A 24568-nucleotide genomic window follows, 5' to 3' on the forward strand; every position below is an offset into this window, starting at 1 on the left:
AAAAAAAAAAAAAAAAGAAGAAGAAGAAGAAGTATATTCCCAGGCTGTGGCTCAAAGGATTAGGCTCCGGCCCCATATACCGCAGGTGGTAGTTCAAACCTGGCCCCAGCCAAAAACTGCAAAAAAAATAAATAAATAAATAAAGAAGAAGAATAATCCCCAAATTTGTATGGCTGAGATTGTCAAAGGAAAAAAATATGTCTTTACATTTTTGTGCAGATAGCATCACAGTGGGAGAGTCCATCCTAAGGACATCCTGAGGATATTGTCAGCCATGGGGGGGCGGGGAGCGGTTGAGATCCATTTCCATGGCTAAGGCAGGGAAGGAAAGGCCCTGTGATTCATACACCAGGCAAGTCAGCCTGTTGGATTTGTTGGATGTACTGAGATCAGCAGGGGCCACAAAATTGGGGATGTGGATGAGGGATCAATTACTCCCTCATCCCTCCTTCTGAATCCTCCCTCCGGCCGAGGACTGGGGCAGAAATGCCATCAGGGAGGCTCCAACCAACTGTTCTTGTATGTCCATCTTGTAGGAAATAGGAGGGGAAACGCTGCCTAGCTCTGGATGGAGCAGAGGATATTTGAATCTCTCTTCACAATTTAACTGCTGTGGCCACATCATGAGGAGATAATGTAAAAGGTCCAAAGAAATGAAAGGGTAGGGTAAATGAAGAGAAAACGAGAAAGGAGGTTGCAAAAGGTTTTCTCTTGCTTAGATTGAGACAGCTGGTATGGGAGGAGGACTCCCGGGCTCTGTTCTCCCTGCAGCCCAGCCCAGCGGGGAGCCCCAGGCATTCTCTCACCATAGCTTGTCTTTGGGTGGCCACGGCTGGAACTCACACCATGGTATGGGGCTGCCATCATGGGTTGAAGTCCTGTAGACCAAGAAACTTAATCATGTCAGTTTAGGACAATGGCCACTGCCTAGATACCTGACTGCTTTACTTTGCTTTCTCCCACTTCCCAAAATTCTCTTCAACTATCCATTTTCAGTCTCGTTTTCAGATTGGTCATTTTTCTTACAGAACCATAAGTGTTTCTAGTGCCTCTGCAGCACGGGTTCCGTCCCCTTCATCCCTCTCCAGCCAGTGATTCATTGCACTGATGCCTTTCACATGTAATCTGTAGCCTGCACCCTCCTCATGCTCCACACTTTTATATCCCACTCACCTCCATCAGGCAAGGTCCCAGGCACTCACCCAGAACCTGCCCACAGCTGAGCCCTGGACCCTCCCCCGCCTGCTCTGCCTCCTCATTCCACTCAGTCTGTGGCTCCTGCAGAACCCTCGGGTCACCCTCAACTCTCTTGTCCTCACTCCCCTGTCAGCCCATCACCACATCCTACTAATTATACTTTCAAAAAACTCAGAGAGTGGCTCGGCGCCTGTGGCTCAATCAGCTAAGGTGCCAGCCACATACACCCAAGGTGGAGGGTTCGAATACCCAGCCTGGGCCCGCCAAACAACAATGATGGCTGCAACCAAAAAAAAATGGCCAGGCATTGTGGCGGGCACCTGTAGTCCCAGCTACTTGGGAGGCTGAGGCAGGAGATTCGCTTGAGCCCAGGAGTTGGAGGTTGCTGTGAGCTGTGATGCCATGGCACTCTACCCAGAGGGATAGCTTGAGGCTCTGTCTCAAAAAAAAAACTCAGAGTGACCTATTTCTCTCCAACTTTGTGCTAACACCGTCCACTGTCATTTGTGTGCAATGCAACAGGCCCCTAACCGACATCCCCTTCAATCCCTCCTCTACTCTGCAGTCAGATGTTAGTTTAACAGCAATTTGATTTTTTTTTTCTTATTTAAATCCCCTCGTGGCTTATTACTTGTTTTTGAAAGTAGTGTAAATCCTGGAAATGGTTCATAAGACCCTATGTGATCAACTGCCTCCTCCCTCAGAAGCTTGGAGCCACTTTGTCCTCGGAATCCACTAGGACCCTTCCACTTTTGAGACCTTCATAGACTCTTCCCTATTGGGAAGATCTCCATCTCCAGTTCAGTGCCCAGCTCACTCCTACTTGGCCTGCAGGCCTCAGCTTTCCAGAGACGTCTCCTGCGGCCTCCCCCCCAACACCACCAATACAACCAACCCCTCTTTGGTGTGGCCCACCAATACTTGCTTTCAGTACAAAGTTGGATCACTTTGTACTGACCTCAACAGGGAGTGATGTGCCCGACTTTTACCGTCTTCAGTTATTCTGCACACATTTGAGGGGAGGACCACATGTGTCGAATATTTCCCTGTATTGCCTGGGAAAAAGCACAATACTGGACAATAAGTAGTTCTCAATAAGTATTTGTCAGATAAATGAATTGATAACTTCCCCACTTGTCTTTCTCTGCTTCATCACTATGTCCAGCCCACATGTAATCTGTGAAAATGACAATCCTGTCCCTGTATATTAATACTTAGTCTTATAGAAACACGGCATTAAAGTTGTTAACGTTTTCTTTCACTGCTACCTACAAACGTTTTCGAATGGGGAGAGACATTTGAGGAATTCCTATTGGAGCAGACTTTGATAAAGACAGGCAGAAAACGGTCGTTGTTAATGACAGAGTCACTAGACAGGAAGCCATCAAATACAAATATGAAACATTGTCAAAACCCAGACACTTCTTCAGAAAGAACAGTTATTTCATTATTCTCTAGAGAGTAGTGAACAACTTCTCATAAACAGAGAAGAGAAGTCTTAGAAATTAAAAATATCCGCTTTGGTGATTAGTGTCAGGAAAGGACATAGGATAGCAGCAACAAGAAAACAGAGGGCTCTGGGTGTTGTTAGGGTCCTGCTCCAGCACCTGGGCTCTTTAATGCTGCTCTGCTGATGCTAACTCAGATGTAAAACCAGGAGACTGCGATTCGGTAGGTGCTGACCTTGGGGGGCTGAGTTCTGCTCCCTCTGCCTAAAGAACAAACATCCAACAGTCCCCGGAATCTTCTGAACTGCAGATAGTCACATGGGTGGCATCTCCTTCCTCCTACCCCCGCAGAGGAATTCAAGTTCCAGTAACCCAAGAAAGTACTGTTGTTTAGGAGACGGTTTTCTTAGTGATAAAATCTCAGACCTCAAACCCTCCAGTCCTGACCTACAGGCAGGCTTTGGTCTGTACAAGCTGCATACTGAGCTGAGACCCCTACACAGTCCAATATTCTTCTCCCCACCAGGTCCCCAGTTGCACACTCAACTCTAGTACTGAGAGAATCAATTTGCTTGTACATTTTATAACCAGTGAAATGAATGCTTTATTCTTAAAACAAGTATCCTCTGGGCAGCAACCCCTGGAAGAAGCTTACATTTCTAATCTTCATTTTCAAAACAGATTTCGGCATAAAATCAACAAATATAGGAAATAGGAAACAGCAAGAAATCTATAGAGCAAGTTTGCCAGGTTTAGGGTACACACCCAGGGGAGAGGCCCCTTCCGTCTAAATCACCCCCCACACACACACACATACCCCTATTGCCTTACGTGAAAGATCTGGGTCCTGCACCCTTCTCTGATTTTGCTGGAAATGCAGCAGGATGCTGAGAAGGAGGAGCAGAGAGGAAGTGAGGGGAGGAGCTGGACAAACAGCCTTGTGCAGGACCTGCCCTCCTTTCATTCAGTGGTGTTGCCCAATATGGAGACCAGCAGCCACGCGTGGCTATTGAGCACTTGCCGTAACACAAGTGGGACTGCAGCACTGAATTTTTAATTGAATTTTATTTAGGTTTATTTGAAGTTAAAGTTAAATAGCTACCTGTGCCTAGTGGCTACCACACCAAACCTCACAAAAACTCTGCAGTGAGAGAAGAAACACAGGTATCACTGTGACATTAGAGAAGGAACTTCTGAGTCACAACCAAAGAGAGCCCGGTTATTCTGAAGGCCCTTGGGCCCCTGAACCCCTGCTCAGCACCACAAGCCTCCCAGGCAACATTTGCTCCTGGTGTTTCAGGCGTGTGTCAGTGGAGGTAGCTACTTCCTCTCCTCATTCCCAGTGATGTGGGACACAGAGAGCTGCAGTTTCTGGGGTGTGTCCTCTGAGTCATCTGCTAGAAGCAAATAGGATAAAGGACATTGATTTTAATGACTAGGATGGGCCCAAAGATACCCTGTGAACTGGTCCCAGAACCAGTGAAATAGTCCAACGACTGCTATCTGACACTACCTACCATTAGAATGAAAACGATAGGATATTGTAAAGAGGGTCCTGGTTCTCCTTTATGCCTAGTATTCTTCCATTATAAAAGAGGTCACAATTTATCATTATACCCCTTTACTTAGAATTGCATAGTATTTTAATATTATAGAAATAACATAGGGGTTTTTCCCAGGAAGACTGATTAGAAGCATTCCTCATCCACTCAGAGAAATCAAAATACTGCACGCAACACAGGTGTTCAACAGAAAAATAAAAGGAAACTCTAAATTCTGGGAAGGAGGTGGCAAACAGGAAGTCTTTAAGGAAGGATCAATAAAAAATGTGAAGTGAATTTCTGGTATAGGAGAGGGCAAATGAATGCCTTTCTGTGGTTCACTTTCCCACTGGAGAATCACTCTATCCAGGCCATGGGAGACCACTTTATTTTCCCAATCCCTCAATCTAAGTTAGGGAGCAGCTGGGGGACTATGAGAAGGATCTGCTCCCAAAGTGTCCCACACATGCCCCCAACCTACCCGACCATAGTAAGATGATATCTCTGACCTTAGATCTTAACAAGCAGTGCCTAGTCCTCAGATCTGGGAACAGCACCAATCTGTGATGTTAGAGAAACTTGGACTGGAGTGTGGGGAACAGAGGCTTGGGTAGGGGAGGAGATCTCATAACCAGGACTGAGAAACTAACATAGTGTGGACTCCAGTTGATGGTGCTAGGACCTGGCCACCACCCTAAGAGCTGAACAGAACAATTGCTGTGCAGGTTTGGTGTTAAGGCAGGCGGGATCGTCCATGGCTGTGGCTGTGTATGGACTAAATGCTGTCTTCCTGTCTGACTGATTAGTTTGATCTGCTGCCAGTCAGGAAAAGGAAACCAAGCCTTGCAGGACTGCAATTTCTGCTGTGTTTCCTCTGAGAGTCATCTGCTAGAAGCAAAAGAGGGTAAAGGACATTGATTTGAATGACGAAGATGGGCCCACTTCTCATTTTTTGGTCAATCCTGCCTTGAAGGCTGACTGCCTCCTCCTTCCCAGGTACTCCTGCTTCCCAAAGCTGTGACTGCTAGGACAACTCCTCTCTCCCCATGCCAAGATGTCAATGCCGCTTCAGTCACTCCTCACCCAGGCATTTAGCCAAGGGCCTGAGGACTATCCTACTTTTCCCATAAACACTGGTATGAGCTGAGTGTAAGCGTGCTTTGCCCACCTGTGCCCAGATTAACCCTACCCCTGAGACAGAGCATAGAATCCAGGCTCCATGGGTTTCACAACCCAATCCACCTCCTGGGCCACCTGAGTACTTCTCTGGGAAAAAACAGACTGGACATAAATCCTACTGCTACTAGCATAGTGGGCTCTTACGTGCAAGCTCCACCTGCTGTCCTGAAGGCAGCCCACACAGCACATTGCAATAATTCCTAACACAAGAGCACAGTACTCATGAACGCAAGAACTTCTTACAACCACTGCTAACCCCATCACCCCCACCACCTCTCCTAGCAGGAGGTCATGAGCTCGCTCACCCACTTGGTATGCTGCTACTAGAACTGACATTTGACAAAGCCACCTAGAGGCCCAAGAGTTGACCTGCCTCAATCTGATGACACAGATGCCAGCATATATTATACCAGTCAGAAGGCTAGACATGCTTAACCCACTATCAGTACCACTGAAATCTGAAACAAAACCTATCAGGCACTCTAAACCCTAGCACACCTTCACCATACCCACCACCAATAACTTCATCCTAACATACAGAGAAATTCACATATACAGCCAAGGAAATCATACAGAATCTTTGCCACCCCAAAGTAAAGCAAAATAGACCTACCCAAACATCATAGTCATATCTTCAAGAAAAAAATGTCCCCCTACAGGGAAAGTAAATTCAAACATGAGAAGAAACTGACTGGTATTCTCAATGCACAAAAATCAATGTAAAGATACAAGAAGCATTAAAAAGCAAGGTACTGTGAAATACTCAGAAGAACACAATAATTCTCCAGCAATAGATACTAGTAAAAAAGAAATCCTTGAAATATCGCATAAAGAATCAAAAATGTTGATTTTTTAAAAGCTCAATGAAATAGAAGAGAAATCTGAAAACCAATACAAAAAGCATCAGGAAATGAATCCAGAATATGAATGAGAAATTCATCATTCATATATATTTTTAAAAACTAAACAGAAATTCTGGTACTGAAACATTCATTGAAGGAATTGCAAAATGCATGAGAATACTTTGGCAATGGATTAGATCAAGCAGAAAAAAGAATTTCAGGAATTTAAGATGAGTCCTTTGAAATGATTCAGTCAGACAAAATAAACAAAAAACATTTTAAAAGAATGAACACGCTTGGCATCTGTGCCTCAAGTGGCTAAGACACCAATCACATACACCTGAGCTGGTGGATTCGAATCCAGCCCAGCCCACTGAACAACAATGATGGCTGCAACCAAAAAATAGCCAGGCATTGTGGTGGGGACCTGTAGTCCCAGCTACTTGGGAGGCCACGGCAGGAGAATCGCTTGAGCCCGGGAGTTGGAGGTTGCTGTGAGCTGTGATGCCATGGCACTCTACCCAGGGCAACAGCTTGAGGCTTTGTCTCAAAAATAAATAAATAAATAAAATAAAAAGAATGAACAAAAGTATTGAGATGTTTAGGACTACATAAAGTGACTGAAGTTATGAATTATAAGTATTCCTAAGGGGGAAGAAAGATCAAAAAATTAGAAAATGTATTTAAGGAAATAAATGATGAAAACTACCCACATCTAGTAAGAGATTTAAACACTCAGATACAGAAGGACCAGCAATCTCCAGGATCAGGCACTGCCAAAAATCATCATCAGACATCTAAAGTCAAAATGAAGAGTAGAATTTTAAAATCATCAAGAGAAAAGTGTCTAGTGCCTATTAAGGAAGCCTCATCGTAGTAACGGTGCAATTTTTAGCAGAAATCTAACAGGCCAGAAGAGAATAAGATTGAATTATTAAAGCACCAAAAGTAAAATACTTTCATCCAAGAATTTTATATGCAGTAAAGGTAGAGCTTTATAAATGAAGATGTACTCTTTCCCAGACAAGCTGTGGAAATTTCTCACCACTAGATTCGCCTTACAAGAAATGCTCAAAGAAGTCAGAAACCAGGAAACAAAAGATCACCATCACAAAAACATGAAAGTATAAAAATCGTAGGTCTTATAAAACAATTACACAAAGGTGAAAGAGACAGGAATCAAAAGACAACACTACAGAATCCCACTAAACTATAAAGTCAGACAAAGAAAAGGAAATAATTTACAAAACAACTAGAAAACAATAAACAATGTGACAGAAATAAAACCTCACATACTGTATTTATCTTGAGTATAAATAAGATAAACACTGCATTTAAAATCTGCATTTAAAGATATAGATCAGTTAAATGGATTAAAAAGAAAAAACAAGATCCAAATACATGTTGTTTCCAAGAACCTCACTTGAAAGTAGTAGAAAAGTATATTCCATACAAATGGAAATCAAAAGCAAACAAGAGTAGCTATATCAGATAAAACAGACTTCAAATAAAAAGCAGTAAACAGAGACAAAGAAGGTCATTATATAATGATAAAGAGATCATTCAGCAAGAGGATATAATAATTATAAATGAATATGAGCCAATATAAGAACACCCAGATTTAAAAAACAAATATTGCTAAACATAAAGAAAAAGATAGGCCACAATACAAGAAGCACCTTTGGGTCTTATCAACTTTTGTTATGTTTTTCTGTTTTCTATTTTACTGATTTTCATTGTAATGTTTATTTCCTTTTTTTTTTCTTACTTTGAATTAAATGATTCCTTTTTTTTCCAGTTTCTTTTTTTTTTTCTTTTACTTTTTTTTTTTTTGAGACGGAGCCTCAAGCTGTCTCCCTGGGTAGAGTGCCATGGCATCACTCACAGCAATCTCTAACTCCTGGGCTCAAGAGAGTCTCCTGCCTCTGCCTCCCAAGTAGCTGGGAACACAGGCGCCTGCCATAACGCCCGGCTACTTTTTTGGTTGCAGCCCTCATTGTTGTTTGGCGGGCCTGGGCTGGATTTGAACCCACCACCTTAGGTGTATGTGGCTGGCGCCTTAGCCACTTGAGCCACGGGCACCCAGCCTTTCTTCTAGTTTCTTAATGTGGAATCTGATGCCATTGATATAGAATTTTTCTTTTTTCTGTTACAAGCATTTAGCAATATAAATACACCTGTAATATTGTGTTTAATGAATCCCACAAACGTTGATGTGCTGTTTTTCACTCATTTGAAACACTTTCTAATTTCTCTTTTAATTACTTTTTTGATATCTTTATCTAGAAGTATGTCATGTAGATTCCAAATATTTGGGAATTTTTCCAGATGTATTTCTATTATTGATTTCTAACTTAATTTCATTATTGTCAGCAGATAAACCTTGTATTATTTTAATACTTCTACTTTATCGAGAATTTTTGTTGCTTTAAAATAGTAAATATTCCATGTGCACTTTAAATAATGGGTATTCTGCCATTGTTGAGTGGATCATCTACCAATGTTAATTAGATTTATTGGAGTGATGGTGTGATCAAGTCTCCTATATACTAACTAATTTCTGTCTATATGTTTGAAAGAGATGTATTGAAACCTCCAGCTGTAGTTTTGGACTCATTTACTTCTTGGAGTCCTATCAAATTTTGTTTCCTGTATTTTCCAACTCTGTCATTAGAGGCATAAGTTTAGGATCATTAGACCCTCTTGATTAATTGACCCTTTTCTCATTATGAAATTATGTTCTATCAAACAATAGAAATATTGTTTGATTTGAAATCTACTTTGGCATTAATACAGCCACTTCAGCTATCTTGTGTTTTATTTTTTTTTCCAGAAAAATTTAACAGGTTCATTTATAATTGTTATAAAGTTGAACTGCTGAAACTTGTTCACTGAAACATTTTGACTCGCTTTAATGCTGCACATCCCCACATTTTATATTAAAAATTCACACGCAAATGAAAATGGAAAAACTGCCAATACCTGATTTTTGTCCCCTGTTTTTCCAGTCGCAATCATATACTTAAGTATCTTTTGACCCCATGGGGGGAAAAAAATCTAACGTTCAGAACTACCAATAACAGGAAGAAGAGAATTTTTTTTTTTTAATAATGAAATGTTTTCCCATCACAGCAGACTCTTAAGCACGTTCTCCACGTATGCGGTGTGCTAGCTGGATGTCCTATGGCATAATTGTTACACGTTTGGCATGGATAGCACACAGGTTGGTGTCTTCAAAAAAGCCAACCAGCTAGGCCTCACTTGCCTCCTGCAAAGGAAGCGCAGATCTGTCTTAAAGTCCTGAGCAATTTCTCTCACCAGACGCTGGTAAGGAAGTTTGCGAATCAGAAGTTCAGTGGACTTCTGATAACATCTTATTTCACGGAGTGCCACAGTACCAGGCCTGGAGCGATGAGGTTTCTTCACCCCTCCAGTAGAGGGCGCACTCTTGCGAGCGGCTTTTGTAGCCAGTTGCTTCCTGGCTGCTTTGCCTCCTGTGGATTTGCGGGCAGTCTGCTTTGTACGAGCCATGGTATAAAGACCTCCTTACTGACCCCCCTTCTTCGGGCGAGCTAGAGGCGGCTCTGGCGTTAGACAGCGACGGCGGCTGCCAACACCATCTATCTTTTATTACTATTAAGATGACATATCCCTTTCCATCCCTTTTCTTTTAACATATCTGTGTCTTTATATTTAGAGTGGCTTTTCTTATAAGCAGCATATAGTTGTGTCTTCCTTTTTAAAACCCAATCTGACAATCTGCTTTTAATTGGGGCCATTTGGATATTTTGCTTTATGTGTAATGAGTGATATAGTTGGGTTTAAATCTATCATCTTCCTGTTTGTTTTGTCCCATCTGGTTTTTGCTCCCTTTATCTTTTTGCCCTGCCTTCATTTGGAGGCAACATTTTTATGATTTCATTTTTATCATTTGTGTTGTCTATTAGGTACAAATCTGTTTTGTAGTATTTTCAGTAGCTTCTTCAGTGTTTGTTGTATACCTCTTTAACTTATCATAGTCTACATTCAAGAACTATTAAACGACTCCACACACAGGGGAAGAACTTTATAATAATGCATATTCACTTCCGCCTCCAGAACTTTGAGTTATACTTCACATACATTTGACATCTTCACATTACACTCCCATAACAATTACACATGATCAGTTCCAGGAGGTGACACTGACAGAGACAAGCATGGAGAGCTTGGTTTCAGGAGCTCTGACACGGGGAGCAATCTGAGTGTAAGCCTGCTTCTGGAGTGATTTTGACTCTCTAGGTTCATGGGTGAAATGTTAACTTAGAGACACTTGATGATAAATTTTGCAACCTTATTCCCCACTTGGCACAGACTAAGCAAGGAACCAGGTGGCACTGTGAGACACAAGAGATGCTCATCCCCACAAAACACACAGCCTTTTTATTACAGGTCTTCCTATACCTTCCCTCACCCTGCTGCATACCAGAGTATACAGTAAAGGATCCCATGAATGTTCAGTGATTGGATGGTGAGAACAGAATCTTCCAAGCAGGCCCAGAATCTGGAGAGCTATTAAAAAGACCATGTTTGGTTACACCACCAGCCCTCAAAGCCTTTGAAGTTTTGTTTTCAACAATTTCTGTTCTTTTGTTCGTTTCTTCTTTCTTCTTTACCACTTGGCATCTCTTTTTTTAGTCCTTGTGCTTCCTTCAAATGGGTACACCAATATGTGTATAATTTATTAGAAACTAAATGGGAAAAGACCAGAAGATGACTTAGCACATCTTCAGGAAGCCTGTGATGTACAAATAATGTTAACCCATTTCCTAGAACCTTCTCACATTATGAGACAAGATAGTTGGTTGTTGATTTCTCAGTGTACAGCAACACTAGCTCCCTGCCTCAGGCACGACCACTTCCTGTCTTACCTCCTTCCTGTCCTACCTGCTCACCTTTTGACCTACCCATCACATATAGTTGTGGTCACGTCACAGGATAGAAAGGTTAAGCTGAAGAGGCCATATCACTGCCTGTTTCTGCATTTTCGAATCCTGAAAATGTAGTTTGAAAAGCCTAAACTGCTTATTAAAAAAGTACTTGGCAGGAACCAGGTGGATGAAAATATTTCAAATTGTATATAAAAATAGCACACTGTACCCCATGACTGTATCAATGTACACAGCTATGATTTAACAAAAAAAATTATCAATATGACTTTTGATTACTGCTAATTTAGAACGAAAGGAAACTTGAAGTTTATATTAGAATTTCTCTATTTCCAGGTTCTGAATGATCACAAAGCTTTCTGTGTAAATATAAGTATGTAAAGTATTTTGCACATTTTCTCTTATCATATTCCTAGATGTGGAGAACAGTCAGAAAGAAGCCCCCAGGCCTCCACTGTCTTTCATGGGCTTGGCTACAAGAGAACCCCCTGATCTACGGCAGGTCTCAGACCAAACTTAGCCAGCTGCTTGAAGACTACACAGAGACACTGATCCAGAAAAGGAGCCACCTGGAGTCCCACAGGCATCCAAGCTTGAGCTGGGCACCATTCTGACGGCCTAGATAATGGTGTCACCAGCATAAGGGTTCCTGCTATTATTACAGAAAGGAATTTCAGGACACGCATACAACCGACCAACAGTGGCAAGTTTCTTGAGTGAACACAGATAGGCTTTGGGAGAGGCTTATGCAGAAGTGAAAGTACACTCTCAAGAAAGAGAGTGGGCAGGCTGAGGAGGAGCAACTGCCCCGAACCCCAAGGGTTGCTGTTTTTACCTGTTGAAGTAAAAGAAGGTCAGTGAGTGTTCATTCTGTTGTTTCTCATAGTTCCCATATTCCCCACAAAGGGAGACAAAAACACAGTGTTACCTTATAACAGTTGTGATACAATGAGGGAAAGGTCTCTTTGAACCTACACACAGCTGGGGAATTAACGGCTCTTTTCTTCCCCTTAAGTCTGTTCATTCAAGGGCTGTTTGTCTGAGCCAGCTGCCTGACTTTATCATTCCTCGCTTCCTTGCCTGTACCTCACTGACTACCTCCTCTAACCCTGGGCACCTGCAGGTGTGCCTGAAGCCACTGTGCAGCTCCACTGAGGGATAGAGAAGCCTGGACACCCCAGTGCACGCCAGGAAGGTCCCCACTCCCCCGCTATGGGCTGCTATAGAGACGGCAGTGGGAGTGATTTTCCAATGTCTTTACCATGCTATTAACCTTGGTGAGGCCCCAGCCTCTCCAGACCCTGGCTCAAAGTGTCATTTCACTGAATTTGGGCTGATGCCTCTGCATCCCCTGCCCAAGTAAAAAGGGGCTGAGAAACCCGGCTCCCCAGCACATCTAGGACAATACCCGCCATGCTGCAATGGGCTGCTGTGAGACCGAGTGATAAGGAAACCATACTCCCTACAGTTTCCTGCCAACACTGCCTGCCTGAGAAGGGCACCACCCTTTCTGGTCACATTCTGAGAGTTTAAAGCCAGGCAGCACCCTGCTCTCAGGATGAATTCAGGAAGCTCTGTGTAGCTGCAGAGGGACAGGGAGCCCAAGCTCTCTGACATGCACCTAAGGCAACTCCACCACCCTGCTATGGGTTGCTGGAACCCGAGATGCACAGTGTGGCACTCCTCCCAGCATCTTGCCCATGCTATTTGCCTGGAACAAGCCTCACCCTCTCCGGTTAAAGAGCAAAGGTTCCATTTGGGGATCCTGGCGCTGAGCAACACCCCGGCCTCAGCTTGAGTTTCGGCTGACACAACTATAGCCCCACACTGCTGGAGAGGAACAAGGGCATCCAACCTCTCCTACAGACACCTGGGACAAGTCTCACCACCCGGCCATAGGCTCCTGTGAGACTGAGATGCAAGCAGATCACACTCCCGAGTCTATTGTTTGTGTTGTTCACCTGAAAGGGACCCTGCTGTCTTTGACCAGAAGCCAAGAGATTACACATTTTGAGAGTTTAATCTGGGCTAAGCTCTGCCATCAAGCTGAGTTCAGGTGAAATGGCTGTAGCCACCACCAAACAGCAAGGGACAAGGGAAATAAGCTCTCCTAAGCACACTTAGGACAAGACTCACCACCTTGCCATGGGCAGCTGTGGGACTGAAGACTGGTCTGCCCAATGCCCATTGCAACTACTAGTAACACCACTTGGGACCACCACTGCTACTGCCACTTCCCATGTCATATCAGCTCTGTCACACAGAGCTGGTCCTCTGCTCCCTGAGGCCCCAAGAGAATTTTCTCCCTGCCCCAACACACTAACACAGCTACCATGGGGAGTACTTTGAAGGTGACTGTAGGGATACTCAGCAAGAAACTATGTAGCACTTTTCCAAGATGAGTTTGTGAACTTAACTGTCAAGCCTCATATAAGTGGCGTTGCACCAAACTGAAAATCTTCTGTGTAGCAAAGAACACAATAAAGTGAAGAGACAATCTATGGAATGGGAGAAAGTATTTGCTGGGTATATAACTGTTAATGCCCGAGTGCTTATGGCCTTAAAAAATTGGTATATTGAAATCCTCACCCTCAAGATGATGATATCAAAAGGTGGGGTCTTTGGGAGGTGCTTAATCTAGGGATGGAGACCTCATGGATGGGATTACTGCTCTTAAAAATGTGGGACTTCGTTCTTTCCAGCCAGCACCGAGTGATGGGCATCTCTCGGGACAACTGACACAAGCGCCGCAAGACCCGGGGCAAGAGAAAGCCCTACCACAAGAAGCAGAAGGATGAGTTGGGACACCCCGCAGGTAACACTAAGATCGGCCCCCACGGAATACATACCATCCGTGTTCCAGGAGGTAACAAGAAATACTGTGCCCTGAGGCTGGATGTGGGAAACTTCTCCTGGGGCTCAGAGTGTTGTACTAGGAAAACAAGGATCATTGATGTTGCCTACAATGCAGCCAATACTGAGCTGGTTCGTACCAAGACCTTGGTGAAGAACTGCCTTGTGCTTATTGACAGGACACCATACCCACAGTGGTATGAGTCCCACTATGCACTCCCCCTGGGCCGCAAGAAAGGAGCAAAGCTGACTCCAGAAGAAGAAGAGATTTGAAACAAAAAACATTCAAAAAAATTCAGAAGAAATATGATGAAAGGAAAAAGAACGCCAAAATAAGCAGGCTTCTGGAGGAGCAGCTCCAGCAGGGCAAGCTGCTTGCATGCATTGCATCAAGACCAGGCCAGTGTGGCCGAGCAGATGGCCATGTGCTAGAGGGCAAGGAGCTGGAGTTCTATCTGAGGAAAATCAAGGCCCAGAAGGCCAAATAATTCTTCCTCTCTCTACCTTTTGTTTTGTTTTGTTGAAGTTGTCGTTGTTTAGCTGGCCCTGGGTTTGAACCCACCAGCCTTCACGCATGTGGCTGGTGCTGTAACCACTGTGCTACAGGCAAGAAGCCTTCTTCTCTTCTGTCTTGGTTCATGTAATAAACCTTCATTATTCAAAAAAAAAAAAAAATGTGGGACTTCATCAGGCACTGACTCTGCCAGACTCCTCAGCCTCCAAAATGGTGAGATATAAATTTCTGTTGTTTATAAGCCACTATGCTTATAGTATTTTGTCATGGAAGGCCAATGAACTAAGAGAGATAGTTGGTACCAAGAAGTGGGGGTGCTTCTATAACAAATATTTTAAATGTATAAGTGGCTTTGAAACTGGGTAATGAGTAAAGGCTGGAAGTGTTTGGTAGTCTGCTCAGAGAAAGGCTACCTTGCTATGAATGGGCCATTTAGGATGATTCTGCTGAGGCTCAGACACTCTCAGTCTTCTTAACGAATGCCTCTGTAGTTCATAACTACTAAGGTTATGGGTAGAAATAAGAAAGGCTACTCTGCTGTGGTCTCGGACAGAAACGAGAGACATGTTGGACAATGGAAGAAAGGACGTCCTTATTAAAAATGACATGGAGTTTGGCTAACTGGTGTTTACTTCTAGTGTTTCATGGAAGGTACAATTTGTGAGTGATGGAATTGAATATTTAGCTGAGGAAATCTTTAAGCAAAATGTTGAAAGTACAGCTTGGACCCACAGTAAAATGAGACAAGAGAGAAATAACTTAAAGATGGAATTGTTAGCCACAGGCAAGCAGAACTTGAACTTCTGGAAAATTGTATCTATCTGTGTTGGAGAAATATACAAATGCCAGTTTACAAGAGAACAAGGGTGTGGCCAAGTTATCCTTTGACAAAGGAGATTAGTATGGGTCACCCCTCTCAGTGGAACCCAGGTTCTATTGATCAAGACAGTGAGGAGATTTAGTCAGCCATTTTAAAAGAAACCAGAACCTACTACCAAGACAGTGGAAGAATGATCCCCAAAGCATTTCAGAGATCACTGGAGCTGACTCTGCCATCACAAACCCAGACTACTAGGGCCTGAGGGAAAAAATGATTTCAAATGGGAGGTGACTGCTGCCCAGCGCTGCCTCACATTGTAGGCTCTGCTTCCCAAACTCTTGCCACGGTCCTAGGCTGCCCCAGGCGCAGCTCTGGAAAGCTCCAGTTTGGTGTGCACAACCCCAGCAAAGCTACGAGGACAGAGCTATCCAAAGCTGTGGAGGCTGGACTGCCACCAGAAGGGGTCCACGAGGCAGGACCTCCACATCAGTAGACCTGGAGGGCAGAGCATCAGGCCAGAAAAGATGACTATTGAACCTTATGGTTTTGAAAATTTGCTCAGTTTTGAAACTTGCTTGATAACTGTCACTCCTGTGGCATATTTTTCTCTTTTGAAATGGGAATGTCTGTCCTATGTTGTTCCATCAGGGTGTGTTGGCTGCACATAATCTATTTGATTTCACAGGTTCACAACAAGCAATTTGCCTCAGAATGAATTATACCTTAAGTCTCACCCATATCTAATTTAGATGATAATTAGATGAGACCATGGACTTAGATTTTAAAATTGATGCTAGCATTAGTTAAGACTGTCTTAAGACTTTCAGGTCTATTGGGGTGAGATTAATGTATTTTGTGTGAGAGAAGGGCACGAATCTTGGGGTTAAGAACAGAATGCTATGGTCTAAATGTTTATATCCTCCCAAAATTTGTATGTTGAAATCCTCATCCTCAAGGTAATGGAAGTATGAGGTGGGGCCATACAGAGATGACTAGGTCATGGGGGCACAGCCCTCATACATGAGATTAATGTCCTTATAGAAAGTCCAAGAGGACACCCCTCCCTCCTTTTCCCATGTGAGCTGAGAATGAGAAGGTGGCTGTCTATGGAGAAACAGGCCCTCACCAGTCCCACATCACCTGGCACCTTGATCTTGGACTTCCCAGGCACTGGAACTGTGAGAAATAAATTTCCGTTATTTATAAGCCACCCAGCCTACAGCACGCTTTATAGCAGCCCAAATGGTGTAAGGCCATAGCTAAAGGAAATGGAATCAGTGTCTCGCAGAGACACGTGCACTCTTCCACTCACTGCAGCATCATTTGTAACAGTGAGGATACAGAATAACCCATGTCCCTGGGCAGATGAATGGATAAAGACAATATGGTGCTATTATTAACATTCCATTAACAGTAATGGGATATTATTCAACCTTGGAAAAGAAGAAAATCTTGTCATTTGGAACAATGTGGATGAAACTGGAGGACATTATGCTAAGTGAAATAAATTAGGCACAGAAAGTTAAACACTGCATGATCTCACTTAGATGTGTACTTTTAAAAAGTAGAGGTCACAGAAGCAAAGAGTAGTATGTTGGCTGCCAGGGACTAGGGGATGGGGAAAAAGAAGAGATGTTGGTCAAAGAATACAAAGTTTCAATTATGCAGGATGCATAAATTCTGGAGATCTAAGTGCAGCATGGTGACCATAATTATTAATGCTATATTCTAGTTTTGAAATTTTCTAAGGAAGTAGATCTTAAATGTTCTCACCACATCCCCCCCCCCAAAAAATGTAACTGTGAGGTACTTAGCTGTTACTTAGCTTGATTTAATCATTTCACAATGTATACACGTATCAAAACATCACATTGTGTCCCTTAAATATACACAATTTTTTATTTGCTAACTATCTTAATAAAGCTGGGAGGCAGGAGGCATTGTTGCAACCATCTTTGAAAAATACAATGTGACACACTAACAAATCATAGTAAGTTAAGGAGAAATAATTAAATTTATGTCACTTCCAAAACCCACTCCATATTCCTGAAAGAATTTTCATAATCATATTTAGAATTGTTTCAAATACATTACTCTCAGCCTCTTTCCTTACGTTTCCTATTTTTTCATCATATTTCCTCCTTGCTGATTCTTCCTTTTTCTCTTTTTCTTCTTTTGATTCATGAGCATATTCTTTTTCTATTTTTTTAATTTGATCATTAAATTCATCAGTGTACATTGTCCTCAAAACCTCTGCCTGTTGCCTCAGCCTTTCCTCTGTGTCCTTGTATATGGCATCAGAAAAGTAAGAGCCGCCATTTTTTTCCACCATCCTATCTATCAGCTCCACCAGCTCCCACACTTGACTTTCCTTCTCCACCTTATCTGTTGCGGGGCTGTTGCCAAAGGCACAGTACCTGCCCCCACACTCCTTGATGATACCTTTCAGGTTCACAGATTCTTTTACAAAATCGTCTAGAGTTTGTTTATGGTCCTCCAACTCTTCTTTGCGGGTGAACAAAATAATCATGTGCTTCATGGCTGCGTCGCCAAAGACAGCCTTGATCAATGCAACGGTTTTCTGCTCTTCTTCCGTGAAGCGGCCCAGTGGCATGACCAGGACAATGGCATGAGGCCCTGGGCAAGAAAAGAGAACACAGCGGCTGATTTCCTTGCAAGTGGTAAGCAGGCTTTCTTTGGTGTCAAAGAGCCCTGGGGTGTCAACCACAAGAAGTTCTCTCTCCTTCCATTCCCGGGATGCTTTCTGACATTTCTCGGTAACAGCGTGGGCAGCAATTTTAGATGCGAAGACTTTCTCTCCGAGGATGGTGTTTGCTGTCGCACTTTTCCCACTTCCGGTTTTCCCTACCAGAACAATCCTCAGTGAGCGGTCCTGATACTCAGCCATATTCACGCTAAGAAGCTCGGGAACTTAGGCTCGTACAAGACCTCAAGGAGGGAAAGGAGAAGAAATAAAGACCAATGTAAGTGAGTGGGAACCATTCCCAGCCCCCTTTTCTTCTTCCTCTCTCTCCCAGAAAATTTATAATATTCTATTATCCATATTGATCCCAGTAGAGAATGAAAGATGAAACAATTCAAGGACTATGGGAGGAATAATAAAGTAGTTAAAGAGTTTCCCCACAAAACGGTGCCGGGTCCAGATGGTTTCACAGGCGAATTCTATTAAACCTTCTAAGATCTGATCATCTGGGTGCTACTTGAACTATTTCTTACTATACAAAAAGAAGGAAAACTTTCAATTCTTCATAGGCATGTAGAATATCAATTCCAAAAGTTGACAAAGATTTCACCAATAAAAAAGCTACGTATGTGTCTCATTAGTGAATATTGATACAAATATCCAAAATAAAGAATTAGACATTAATAAATAATGCACATTAAGTGTGAATTATTTCAGAAATACTAGGGTGGGTCAACATGAGAAAATTGGTTGTTACAATACATAACATTAATAGATTAAGAAGAAAATTACCTAGATGCAGAAAGGAAATTTACTAAATTTAACACTGATTCGTGTTTAAATCATTTCATAAAATATAAATTAATAAATACTTCTTTAACATGATTTTATACTAACATAAATATTTTAAATTTTGTCATCTTCTATCCTGGAGCTAAAAATGCTGATTATGAAGTAGATTTGGATGCAGAGAAAAGCAAGTTAGCCTGGACAATCAAGAAAAGGAAGAACAAGGAAAGACCAGTTTTACCAGAAAGTGAAACAGTAGAGCCTGTATAATTAGAGAGGTGTGAGGTTGGTGAGGGAATGGAGACAGACTGCAAAACAAAAGCAGAAAATTCAGAAATAGACAGTGCTGGGGCAGTGCCTGTGGCTCAATGGGTAGGGTGCCAGCCCCATATACTGAGAGTGGCAGGTTCAAACCTGGCCCTGGCCAACTAAAACAGCAATGACAACTGCAACAACAACAAATTCAGCTGGGTGTTGTGGTGGGTGCCTGTAGTCCCAGCTATTCAGGAAGCTGTGAAGCAAAAGAATCACTTAAGCCCAAAAGTTGGAGATTGCCGTGAGCTGTCATGCCACATCACTCTACCAAGGGTGACAAAGTGAGACTCTGTCTCAAAAAAACAGAAAGAAAAAGAAAAGAAATGGACATGCTCATATACTTATTTATATTCAGTTATGTTACATTTATATTATATAAAATAGCATCTAATATCAATGTGAGAAAAGAACAATTTTATAAGCAACATTGGGAAAACTATATAATCACATAGAAAAAGATTAAATTGCATCCAATTCCCCCTATCGTGCAAATTCCTAATAGATCAGAAAAGTAATGTAGAAAATTAGCCCACATAAATAAAAGAAAATCAACCCATATAAACAAATAATAAAAAATAAATAGCCCATATAAATGCATACTTTTTTTGTAAACTGGGAGTGGGGAAAATGTTTCTAAGATTTTAAATAGTGTAAGGAAAAGACTGAAAATTTTGATTACATAAAAATCTAAAAAATGATGTAAGGCACAGAAAACCATAGACAAATTAAAACACAAATATCAAATTAGGAAAATATTCCTTTCAATTTATATCAGAGAGGACTCATTTTCCTATTATACAAGTAATATCTAAAAGTAGAGAAACAAAAGACAAACAACTTGATAGGAAATTTAATAAGAGATGAGAATAGTTCAAGGAAAGAAATGTCCCTCAAACATATGAAATATATTCAAATTCATTTATCATAGAGAAAAATGAATGCGCAAGAAATAAAATATAATTACACCAAGATAACTATTTCTCAGCTATAGGTATGGCAAAAACATCTTGGTTTGTTGGTGTAATTTGGTGGTAAAGATAGAGGAGAAAAAGGTCATCTCCCGCAAGTCCAGTAGGAATAAAAATACAGTCCGCCACCTCTGGAGGAGACGACAGCGGCATCTTGCAAAAGTATGTGTGCATTTACTCTTTGATTATCAATCCCAGTTTTAGGATTTATCCCAAGTCTACACTGGCAAAAACAAAGAAGGAAGTATACAGAAAGCTATTCATTTTTGTTAGATGCCGGAAAGGAGTCCAGGCATTTTGTTGGATGCTGGAAAGTCTGCCAGTGATTACAGAGTCAGCAGACTTAACATCAGGGATGTCCTAGGAAACCCTCTCAGATTATGATTCTCTTTTTGGCAATAAGAGCAATTTAGACAGGTTGTCTCTAAATTGCCTTCCAGAACTAAAAATCCTCCTTGGGAGCCCTTAATTTCCTATGAAGCATATTCCGCAAGCTCCACAATCTATCACAAGAGCCACAGGGTGCAAGGCGCAGCAGGCAGTGGTGGGCGTCCTGTGAAATACCAGCCATGCAGGTGCCACCGGTAAATCTCCTCACGGCCCTGGTCTAACCTATACAGCCACCACCCAAGCAGCACCCTCCATGCAGTGGTGCTGGCAAAGTGTCCTGCCCCTCCTCAAAGCAGAGTCCATCCCACATGCACCCTGTCCCCTACTGCCCTTTGCAGCCCTGCAGCACAGGGCTCTCTTCTTGGACAGACTCACCTCTGGAGCGAGTGGATGAGTTCTCAAGTTTTCTCCAAAGAGGCTGTTTGAGCTGGTGCTTTTAACTTTAAGATAAAAGCATTTTTATCTCCTAAAACCTTTGAGTTCAGGAAGCTCAGATTGGGTGGAGCCAATGAAGAAACTTTCTGCTTTTAAAGAGACAGAGATACTGTTCCATAATTTGGTAGATGCTTTGCTTTTACTGAGTATGAGTTGAAACCTTTTGCCCATGTGCCTGCTGTAACACTAACATTTCCCAGGGCTGTATTTTGTTGGGGGTTATAGTGATAGGTCCAAAAGGTCCTTTATTAAATGATCTAAATATTGCCCAGAAAGCATGAGGCACAGTGTCTGCTTGTATTCCCTGGGTGGAGGGAGAGACTGAGGGCTGATTTGGGGAAGAAGGAAGACGGGCATGTACCTTGGTGTTTCCAAATATAGTGCCAGAGGATATTACGGTCATTCAGGAAGGTCTGAAGTTACTTATTCAAAAATTAACAGCACTGAGGTTCAAAGCCAAAAGAGTCTAAACTATTCAAAACCAACAACTATTCATTCAAAAAAAAAAATGAAGGTGAGAACTGAAAAAGTCTGCCAGTGATTACAGAGCTTCTCACAAATTTTCATATGGTTTCTCCAAGTTTGAAAGTATGCATGGTCTTTGGGACTTTGTGATGTGAGCTATTTTCACTGGGCATGGATATAGAGAGAAGAGAACACTTGTACACTGTTGGTGGCTTTGCAAACTAGTATACCCTTTTTGGAAATAAGTATGGAGGATTCTCAAAGAGCTAAAAGTAGACCTTCCAGCAGTACATTGAGCTCCATAGAGACAGCACTGGGGCAAGTGACAGCCGGATGGGCACTGGGGACTCTGTGCCTCACTGAGGAAAAATAACTAAACATGGGCAAAGGAGATCCTAAGAAGCCAAGAGGCAAAATGTCATCATGTGCATTCTTTGTGCAAACTTGTCGGGAGGAGCACAAGAAGAAGCACCCAGATGCTTCAGTCAGCTTCTCAGAATTTTCTAAGAAGTGCCCAGAGGGGTGGAAGGCCATGTCTGCTAAAAGAGAAAGGAAAATTTGAAGATATGGGAAAAGAGGACAAGGCCCGTTATGAAAGAGAAATGAAAACCTGTATCCCTCCTAAAGGGGAAACAAAAAGAAGTTCAAGGATCCCAATGCACCCAAGAGGCCTCCTTCGGCCTTTTTCTTGTTCTGTTCTGGCAATCGCCCCCAAATCAAAGGAGAACATCCCAGCCTATCCATTGGTGATACTGCAGAGAAGCTGGGAGAGACATGGAATAAAACTGCTGCGGGTGACAGGCACCCTTATGAAAAGAAGGCTGCAAAGCTGAAGGAAAAAACGAAAAGGATATTGCTGCAGACCGAGCTAAAGGAAAGGCTGATGCACCAAAAAAGGGAGGCGTCAAGGCTGAAAAAAGCAAGAAAAAGAAGGAAGAGGAGGAAGATGATGAAGAAGATGATGATGATGAATAAGTTGGTTCTAGCGCAGTTTTTTTTCCCTTATCTATAAAGCATTTAACCCCCCCGTACACAACTCACTCCTTTTGAAGAAAAAAATTGAAATATAAGGCTGTGTAAGATTTGTTTTTAAACTGTACAGTGTCTTTTTTTGTATAGTTAATACACTACCGAATGTGTCTTTAGATAGCCCTGTCCTGGCGGTATTTTCAATAGCCACTAACCTTGCCTGGTACAGTCTGGGGGTTGTAAATTGGCATGGAAATTTAAAGCAGGTTCCTGTTGGTGCACAGCACAGATTAGTTATATATGGGGATGGTAGTTTTTTCATCTTCAGTTGTCTCTGATGCAGCTTATATGAAATAAGTGTTGTTCTGTTAACTGAATACCATTCTGTAATTACAAAAAAAAAGTTGCAACTGTTTTGTTGACATTCTGAATGCTTCTAATACAATTTTTTTATTAAAAAAAATAATAAAAGTAGACCTTCCATTTGATTCTGCAATCCTGGTAATAGGTATCTACCTAGAAGGAAAAAAAACATTTTATCATAAGAACATTTGCAATTGAATGTTTATAGCAGCTGAATTCGCAAGCACAAAGATAATGGCAACAACCCAAGTGCCCATCAACCCATGAATAGATAAGTAAAATGTGGCATATGTACACCATGGAGAACTATTCAGCCGTAAAAAAGATAGAGACTTTATATCTTTTGTATTTGCCTGGATGGAGTTGAGGAACATTCTTCTTAGTAAAGTATCTCAAGATTAGAAAAACAAGCTTCCCATGTAGAGAATACTAATTTGAAACTAGTAGATGCACAACTACAGGCTTACAATTAAATTCAAGAAGAGGGGAGGAAAAAGGGGGAAAGAGTCTCAGTAAATTCCCCCTGACAGATACAATGTAGGGATAAAGGGCACACCTCCTGGGTGAAGGACTCAACTACAACTCAGACTTTTCCTAAGACATGAAAACAATGTCAAGTGATCATATGTACCCTTATATTAATGCAAAATTTTAAAAAATGAAATCTGCATGATCTGATGAGTAAAGATGCACCCAGGTGTCAGGCCCTACTTGCCTTCTCTATCTTCCTGCCATCCCTACATCCTCCTGCCCCAGGCTCAAGCAGAGATACACGTTCCCAGATTTACTGAATGGGTCCTCTGGAAAATATTGACGTTTGTCAGGTAGCTTCCCAAAGCTTTTGTGGTTGACCATATGCTCTAGTTGGTTTTTGTCTTTTATATCACTGTAAGAACATGGCATATGTTTTTGATTTTATATGTGTGTGTGTACACACAAAAAAACCTCAGCGCTTTTTCTGCTACCTTGATCTTAGATAAATGCAAACTTAACTTATTAAAACACTGTGGTACTAAAAACAAGAGATTAAAGGATGAATTCCTCTCACTGCCCTGGCTCTTACACAAATTGTCTATGTGACCTTGGCATATCAGTTTCCTATTGCTACCATAACAAATCACTGAGAATTTAGTGACTTAAAACAGCACAGATTTATCCTCTTATAGTTCTGGAAGTCAAAAGTCTAAAATGAGTCTCATATGAATATGGTCAAGGTGTTAGCAGGGTTCCTTCTCAAGGCTCCAGGGGAGAATCAACTCCTTGTGCCCCCAGTTCCTGTGCGCTGCCAACATTCTTTGGCTTGTGGCTGCATAACACCAGTCTCTGCTGCCATCTTCACGTTGCCTTCTTCCTCCTGTGACCTTCTTGCCTCCCTCCCTTGTGATGATATTTAGACCTACACAGATAATCCAGGATAATCTCCCCATCTCTAAATCCTTGGTTTACTCACATTTGCAAAGATTTTTTTGCCATAGAAGTAATACTCATAGGTTCTTCCATTGTAAAATCTGTATCAGTTTCTGGGGCTGCTCTAAGAAATTACTGCAGTAAGCTCGCCTGGGGGCAGTAATTAATTGTCTCACGGTTCTTGAGGCCAGAAGTTCAAAATCAAGCTGTCATAATGCCCATGTACTCTCTCTGAAGACCCTAAGGGAGGATCCTTAGGTTTTCCGTGTCTTCCAGCAGTTGCTGGCAACTCTGGCATTCTCTGGCCTGTAAATGCATCACTCCAATGTCTGCCTTGGTTGCCACGTGGTTTTCTCAGCCAAATTTCACTCATTATTGAAGGACAAGAGTCATCTTATTCTCCACAAAACCTCATCTTTCGTTGATCACATCACAAAGACA

General features: G+C 42.1%; 2 protein-coding genes and 1 pseudogene across 2 annotated transcripts in view; 1 reads left to right on the plus strand and 2 right to left on the minus strand.

Annotated features, from left to right (window-relative positions):
- Nucleotides 1–3508, minus strand: part of LOC100944207 (GTPase IMAP family member 4) — a 6319-nt gene extending 2811 nt beyond the window's left edge. The window contains exons 1-3 of the mRNA XM_012806479.2: nucleotides 3477–3508; nucleotides 2156–2252; nucleotides 807–878 (exon numbers count right to left, since the gene is read on the minus strand). Of these exons, the coding sequence (XP_012661933.1) occupies nucleotides 807–867 (61 nt within the window). The 5' untranslated portion in view covers nucleotides 868–878; nucleotides 2156–2252; nucleotides 3477–3508. The remainder of the gene's footprint in view (nucleotides 1–806; nucleotides 879–2155; nucleotides 2253–3476) is intronic.
- Nucleotides 3509–13835: 10327 nt separating this feature from the next.
- On the plus strand, nucleotides 13836–14545 carry LOC105887197 (annotated as a pseudogene).
- A 2696-nt stretch (nucleotides 14546–17241) lies between these two features.
- On the minus strand, nucleotides 17242–20923 carry GIMAP7 (GTPase, IMAP family member 7). Its single transcript, XM_012806480.2, has 2 exons — nucleotides 20864–20923; nucleotides 17242–18271 (listed from the first exon to the last, which is right to left on the minus strand). Exon 2 carries the CDS (start codon nucleotides 18228–18230, stop codon nucleotides 17343–17345), a length of 888 nt encoding a protein of 295 aa, XP_012661934.1. The 5' UTR covers nucleotides 18231–18271; nucleotides 20864–20923; the 3' UTR covers nucleotides 17242–17342.
- Between the last annotated feature and the right edge of the window lie 3645 nt (nucleotides 20924–24568).

The sequence above is a fragment of the Otolemur garnettii genome, unplaced genomic scaffold (genome assembly GCF_000181295.1).
Source record: "Otolemur garnettii isolate 467f Iridium unplaced genomic scaffold, OtoGar3 scaffold00053, whole genome shotgun sequence".
NCBI lineage: Eukaryota > Metazoa > Chordata > Mammalia > Primates > Galagidae > Otolemur > Otolemur garnettii.

What these genes read in the sequence shown, in the direction of transcription:
- GIMAP7 (XM_012806480.2), bottom strand. Translation starts at nt 18,230, where the DNA reads ATGGCTGAGTATCAGGACCGCTCACTGAGGATTGTTCTGGTAGGGAAA.